At 30.9% G+C, this 7786-nt stretch overlaps 1 protein-coding gene across 1 annotated transcript; it reads right to left on the bottom strand.

The window, feature by feature from the left end:
• Positions 2077–6362, bottom strand: LOC109357368 (leucine-rich repeat receptor-like protein kinase PXC1). The gene is made up of 3 exons (XM_019601292.1): positions 4925–6362; positions 3371–3851; positions 2077–2441 (listed from the first exon to the last, which is right to left on the bottom strand). The coding sequence occupies exons 1-3, from the start codon at positions 6291–6293 to the stop codon at positions 2225–2227; spliced, it is 2067 nt and encodes a 688-aa protein (XP_019456837.1). The 5' UTR covers positions 6294–6362; the 3' UTR covers positions 2077–2224.

The raw sequence follows: 7786 nt of genomic DNA, 5'->3' as shown, positions 1-7786 counted from the left end.
AATTTTAATAAAAATAAGACTATTATTATATTAATTTCAAATTGTGACTCATTATATTTTATAGTATTCAATTTATATACAGTTTCTTGATTTTATAATTGATCTTATGTGTACCTGTATTAATTTATAGCTTGAAATATACTAATAATATTTCAAATCTTTGTGTAATAATTTTACTACTATTGTTTTATCTTATTTTTTTATAATGAATGATTTGATGAGCTATTATGATGTGATAATATATTTCTCCTAATATTAATTTCATTAATATTGACATAATGTTTCTTAGAAATCTTCTTCTCCTTTCTAGTAACAGTCAACCAATTTTCATACATGTGAGCGAGTTTGAGAGTAGAAGATTATAGATTTGTTAAATAAAATATGTGAAATTTATATGATGAAGAAGTTATATCTACCACTAATGAAGAAAAATTGAAATAATATAAAAATAAAAGTAGATCACAATTTGAGTTATATCATACTTATGAGTTGGTTTTAAAAGTTGAAGATGATAAATTTGTTGATCACAATTTGACAAAATAATATAAAGTATATCAACCGACTGCCAACATAAACATAAATTAAAAGAATAGTTGTAAGTGAGTTTGAGAGTTGAAGATGATAAATGTGTTGAGAAAGGAAGAGACACCCTAAGGAAACTGGAACCAGAACAATCGTGAGAAAAACTACATAACATTTTGTCTCTCCTTTATTATTTATTTAATGAGTCATTATGTTTATATTTTTAAACAAATAGTAAAATATAGTTTTAATCGTGTGTGTAAGGTTGTATAGTAAGTGATGATGAACTTTTGGAGGGAAACTTTGCATCAGGTATTGACATGTGTCCCTAAGAAGAAAACTTTGCATAAAGTATTGACATGTGTCCCTATGAGTTTTTTTTTTGTTAAATATTTATTATTTATTTAATGAGTCATTATGTTTATATTTTTAAACAAATAGTAAAAGATAGTTTTAATCATGTGTGTAAGGTTGTATAGTAAGAGGTGATGAGCTTTTGGAAGAGAAACTTTGCATGAGGTATTGACATGTGTCCCTAAGAAGCAAACTTTGCATAAAGTATTGACATATGTCCCTATAGGAGTTTTTTTATATATAGTAAATAGAAGCTAAGTATTTGCACAATAATTGTTAATCATATTTAATCAATGAGAGCAAAAAAAAATCACATAATTAATATGACATTATTTTATTAAAAATTAATTTAAAATCACAGTTAAAGATTTATTTATACCATGTATTAGAATCTTTATTCGATACTAGAATCTTTAATATTGGAGAAGATTCTGACTTTCCTAAAGTTAATATAAATTGAAATATATAAAATATATTAGAAGTAGTAGGTTTGTATATCATGTGTGAGAAGAAGTAAAAGGGTATGTCCACCAAAAGAATAAGAGGTTTATGAAATGTGAAAATTATATATATGAAATAGGGATGTGAGGTTATAAAGTTTAAAGAGTAAGGTGACAAATTTAGATGATTTTAGATTTTGGATTGTTTCTTAAGTCAGTACTCATTAGCCCTTAGCTATTAGCCCACAAAAAAGGTGCTATAGATTAAGAGATCCATTATATTTTAGGACTCAGACCCACTACTGGTTCAAACTTCAAACTGCATCTACCTATGCAACTAAATCATAATTATTATTTTTTTGTTTGATATTTTGCAAAATTAGAAGTTTGACGCAAAGTTATTGCCTAGTAATAATAAGATTATAGATTCAAATTTCAAAAATAATCTATTCGTTTGCAGAATAAAGTTGTCTATATCTATTCTTTCTATACCCCGATATCATACTAAGTGAGAGTGTCGTGTATCGACCACCACTTTTACATTGCAAATTAGACTTATTCTAAAGAAGGGTGTAAGATAATGTGATACTATTAGGATTTTCTTCATTAATGAGAGACAACTACTTCAAAAATAAAGAAAAATACAATTTTTAATGTTATATTTATCATTTTAATTATAATAAAATTACACTTTTGTCATTAAAAACAGACGAAGAAACATGCACTTGTCTCTCCATTAATTGATAGGTTCTTTTTCATGCTTATGCAATAACAGCATTCCAACTCATAAATTTTGCAAAAGAAAAGAATAATATAACACAATTTCAAGAGCTAGACACATAAATAATTAATATGCAGCAAGATAATGCAGTTGTAGAACATTAATAACACACATGCATATGCCAAAACTACTCTTTAGTTAACCCATCTTCAGTGGTGACAAGAGAAGGTGAAAGTGAAGTTCGTGATTCATCATAATACTCTCTGAGAGGAGATTGTTCCACCCTCATATCCTCAACCATCTTTGCTATTTCAAACATGTTTGGCCTCATCTCAGGTTGTGGCACAACACAAGCTAACCCCACATTCATCATTGCTACCATTTCTTCCTCAATGTTCTTGTACCTTGTCATAGAAAGTAATAGATAAGAGTTAGTTGCAAAAATAGTTAGATGAAACATAGTTAAAATTGTTTAGTATATATAAATACAAGCCTTACTGCACAGATTTGCGTCTTTCACTTAATATATATATATATATATCGAGTTAGTTAAAACCTAATAAGTGAAACTAAATATTCAACACAAGTTCAGTTTGTTTATTTAACGAAATCAATTTTTATCTCAAATTCGGCTCATTTGATTTAGAAACCAACTTTATCAAGTTAAATAATGAGTTGATTTTCGAATGAATACTAAGTTGATTCGTTTCATTGTTAGCCCTAGTTATATTTATATATATAGAGAGAAAAGATGTACTAAATGATAATATAGGAGTTTTTTATATTGTCATTGTATCATCCACTATTCATATTTATTTATCATTAGTTACTCTTAATTAGATAAAATAAAAGTAATACAAATGAATGGTGAATGATATATTGAATGTGGGTAAATTGTTACACCAAGAGTGTATAGATATTAACACGTATATAAAATCTTGTGCAGTATTTTTTTTAATAATGAATTAATTATTTGAGTGGTCAATTCGAGTTGAATCGAATAGCTCATGAACTTTAATCGAGCCAAACTCAAGTCAAAAAATAACTCATTGAACTTGAGTCAAATTTTGAGCTGAACAATTTTTTATCAAATTGAACCGAACTGGACTATAGTTAAACTAGATTCAACTCATGGACACTTCTAATAACAATAATATTATAAGTTACCCCAATAATGGGTGTAAATCACTCAATAGTGATTCAAATTGTGAACTGTATCACAAGATGTGGCTATGGTGATTGTTGTAATCGTATATATCACAATTGTAATCTGATACTTAATGACAATGATGTAATAAAAATGAAATAAAAAAACATTTGAGTTCCAACATACCTCAACAGTTCCTGATCAAACACCTCTTTCGTCCATTCTTCTTCCTTGACAACTGCACGAACCCATTTGGGAAGATCAACATTGACATCTTCTTCCTCTAACTCAACACGAGGAGCACGATTACTTGTTGAGTTATGAAACTTAGAAGGAGCTTTTCCTGTTAAAACTTCCAATACCAACACACCAAAACTATACACATCAGCTTCTTGAGACAGTGTCTTTAACTCTTCTTGTTCTGGTGCTTTATACGCACCCAATCTTGCTATGGCTTGAATTGGATTCAATAAGAGTGATAAACCAAAGTCAGAAATGCATGCAACACCATTCTTGTCAAGAAGAACATTGGAAGATTTGATGTTGCCATGAGGTATCTTTGCTGCACTATATTCTGCATGAATTCTGGCTAGTCCTTTAGCTGCACCTAACACTATGCTCATTCTTGTGGTCCAATCTAATGGAATTCTTCCTGGTCCACGGTTCCCTAACAATTGTTGTCAAGAGTCACTTGTTCATTCATATATAGCAAAACTATTCTTTTACATAAGTTGAAAATGTGTCAAAAGATGTACAAATAGTAGTTTCAAAAATTAGGAAACACTTTATAAAGAGTTCCAAATTTCTTTGACTATTTTATAATGGAATTTCCAAACAACAATTCCCTTCTTATTTGAGTTTCACACATTATTTTATAATTTATTATAGAGGAGGGATTCACTTACTTTAAGATTAAATTTTTTAAACTTACTCCTCATCCTAACTATCAATTCTATAAACATTTAATTCTTTAGATTTCCAATAATAAATTTAAAAAACTTACTCTCGGAGTAAGTGGATCTCTCACCTTTATTATAATTCATCATAAAATAAGAACAACATATATTTTTTTCTTCAAACATCATTCTTATTCTTATTTGGATCCCACCACATATATCTCTATCCTCACTTTCCCTTGACTAAGAACAACTAAGAATTGTTTTTATTTACGATCAAAAATCAGAAAATAAGAATGATATACTAAAAAAACAGAATAAGAATGTTCTTATTTCATTAAGAACAAAATTATCTTAGTGAAATTCAAAATTAGAACTATTTTTAAATATTTATTATAAAACAATAGTGAATGAAATGCTTGACACTAATGTACCCTTCTATCAAATTAGGAATAAAGATACTCTCTATATGAGCAAATGCTATAAAATAATAAATAAATTATAATGTTATTATACTATTATCTTTATATTTATTATTAAATTACATTTTTATTATCAAAAAAACAAAATGAGAAATAGTAACTTGTCTCCTTAGTATTAGAAAAGATTTTTGTTCTCAAATTAAACACCAATTACTAATTCCTAAATTCTAGTTTCCTTCTTGGTAAGGTTTGATAAGTGTAAATATATATGGAGTCTTATCATGTAAGTAGAGATTGTTTTCATAATTTTAACGGCAAGTGATTTATTGTTTAAAAATAACAAAACTATTGTACAATATATCTTACTAAAACAAAGAGATTTGAGAGGCTCAAATCAACTAAGAGTAAGATAAAACACTAACCATGAAGAAGTGCATGCAAGCTTCCATTGGGAAGATAATCATAAACAAGAAGCTTTTCTTCCTTAGCATAGTAATAAGCTCTTAACCTAACAACATTAGGATGCTTAACCTTCCCTACAACATTCATATACTGTTCAAACTCTACCCTCTCAAAGGGGTTAGTGTCCTTTAACCTCTTCACAGCAACAGTAACACCTTCATCAACCACTGCCCTATAAACTGTTCCTAAGCCACCTTTCCCTAACATCTCTGCTGAAGCACGAAGAAGATCCTCAAGCTCAAACACATTCCCTCTATCAAAAAACACAAGCTTGGTTTTTTCATTATTCTCAGTAGCATTTGTTCCATCACTATCTCTATCTTTATCTCCAACAACAACACCATTATTATTGTTATACACCCTTTTTTCACTGCTTCCACTACCACTACTTCCACTCTTTCTCTTCCCACTCTCACTACCCATCATTGAACTCTCTTTCTCTCTATCACAACACTGCACAATAATGAAAGATATCACCACCATTAACACTACAGGTATAGCTACCACTATGCCTACAATGGCTCCAGGGCTCAACCATTTGCGTTGTTGAGCTTTAGAAGAAGAAGGAACAAGAACACTTGTTTGAGGTAATGAACTAGGGTGAGATGAAAAAGTTTTATTTGATTCAGGAGATGGAGAAATATGACAAAACGGTAATGGTGGTGAACCACAAAGACCATCATTACCAAAAAAGCTCGCGTTACCGAACTTGTTAAACATGGAATCAGGCAAGTACCCGTGTAGTTCATTATTAGTGAAGTTGAGTTCAGTTAGGTTAACAAGAGAAGAAGAAAGATCTATAACATTTCCAGAAAGATCATTGTTTTGTAACCTTAACGTAAGAAGATGAGTTAAACGTGATAATTCTTTGGGTAATGAACCGTTGATGTTGTTGTTAGAAATATCAAGCCGGAGGAGAAGTTTAAGTGAAGATATCTCCGGCGGAATTTCGCCGGAGAAGTTGTTACCGGAGAGGTAGAGAAGTTCAAGGCTGGTGCAGTTTGAAAGTGGTGCAACGGTGCCGTTTAAGTGGTTGTCGTGTAGGTCAAGGAATCGGAGATAAGAGAGTGTTGAAAGAGAATGAATGGGTCCTTGGAGGTTGAGTGAAGGGAGAGAGAGTTCAATGACTCTGCCGTTTGGGGAGCATGTGACGCCGCGCCATGCGGCGGCGCAGGCGTCGAAGCCGGTCCAGTTGGGGAGGAGGTAGCCGTAGGCGTCGGTTTGGAGGTGGAATTGGGTGAGGGCATTTGTGTCATTGTTGTTTTGTGCTTGAGATTGTGTGAAGCATAGAAAGGCCAAGACCAAGGTCAATACCAAAGTAAGGTGCATGTTATGGTGTGAGAAGGGGAGGAACAATTGTGTTTTAAATGAGGTATAAGATTGCCATTTTTGGGGTAGTGAAAAAAATTGTTTCAATCATGGATTATGTTAGATCAACTTTAGTGAGAGATAGGTGGAGTAGAATAGTAATTCAATTCAATTTCATAAGAATTTGTTGAGCTCAAATTTTGACTCGAATTTGATTTGAATCATTTTTTCAATTTGAACTTTACTTTATTTAAGTATATAAAAACTATTCGATTTGTAAGCTTGAACTGTTTAGTTGTCGGCAATTCACATTTCATTTAATATGACTTATTAGCTATCTCAAATAATGTTTATTATAAACTAAGTTTAACGATCTAATTAACGAATAAAGTCTTAAAGCTACTTAGAGCCCCAAGCTTTAAACACATATTTTTAGGAAAATAAGAGAGAAAATGACAAAAGTAAACATTTGTGTTTCTTAGTTTTTTATTTTCCTAGATTGAAGGTGTCAAGGTTTGGTGTTAGATTCCAGGTACACATATAACACTACTAATTATATCAAAAAGTGGCTAGTGGTTATCATAATTGGAAGGTGGTGGTTGAGTATATGATTAGTGTTAGCCACTCTCACAAAAATAGAATGAATGACAAGATATTGCTTTTTCTTTTGCTTGGCCTCATATATGCTAAAGGGTTTTATATAAATATTATGCTTCTTTACACTACTATGTCATATGAAGAATTTATGACAGAAAAATTCAGTAGAACAATAAAGATTAGTAAGAATAAAATGAAATTTAGACCAAAATCTGAGTGAAATACTTGTGATATTATTTCTACCCTTGATGGCTTTAGAAGGCCACCAACAATGTTCATTTTATCTTTTACTTAAGCAAAAGGGTATACTTATTCTGCATTATTTTGGCATAATGTGATGAGATTAGAGAAGCTAGCTAACCAATTTGAAACTAATCTATAGGATAAAATAGTTGAGCTTTTTTTCCTAGAAAGAAAGTTGAGTTGTTGATCTTTGTTCTATTCTTTTTGAAGGTGCAATTACACTTCGAAATATATTAGATAGAACGAAGATACATTAATGAGAGTTGAAACGATAACTAGGAAGGTGATTCCTATTACGTAAATATTCATGAACAATGAAATTAGGTGTAATGCTCCAAATAGAGCTAACTTTGGAGTTAATCCCATAATTTGCCAATTTATCCGCGCAAGAGTTGCATTCTCTATAGATATGGAAGACTCTAAAATCCATTTCGGCCATTGCTCTTTTGCATTTAATCCATTTGTTTAGGAGCTTCCAAGGAGGATTATGATGCCCTTTGAAAATATCAACAACCAATGTAGAATCACATTCAAGCCAAAGAGACATCCAACCCTTAGATATAGCAAAAAGGATTGCTGATAAAGCAGCATTGAATTCAGTATATAAAGCATCATGGATGTCGTAGTAATCCGCCAAGCAGTTAAGACACTTACCACTATGGTCTCTGAAAATT

Source organism: Lupinus angustifolius, chromosome LG09, assembly GCF_001865875.1.
Source record: "Lupinus angustifolius cultivar Tanjil chromosome LG09, LupAngTanjil_v1.0, whole genome shotgun sequence".
Classification (NCBI taxonomy): domain Eukaryota; kingdom Viridiplantae; phylum Streptophyta; class Magnoliopsida; order Fabales; family Fabaceae; genus Lupinus; species Lupinus angustifolius.
Note: the sequence above shows the minus strand (reverse complement) of the source record. Positions and strands in the feature narration are given on the sequence as shown.

Bases quoted from the DNA above. Each gene is read 5' to 3' on its own strand.
- LOC109357368 (XM_019601292.1), bottom strand. From the start codon at position 6,293: ATGCACCTTACTTTGGTATTGACCTTGGTCTTGGCCTTTCTATGCTTC. The intron at 3,852-4,924 runs GTTAGTGTTTTA...AACAATTGTTAG, and splicing joins CTTGCATGCACTTCTTCATG to GGAACCGTGGACCAGGAAGA. The intron at 2,442-3,370 runs GTATGTTGGAAC...TTCTATGACAAG, and splicing joins TTTGATCAGGAACTGTTGAG to GTACAAGAACATTGAGGAAG.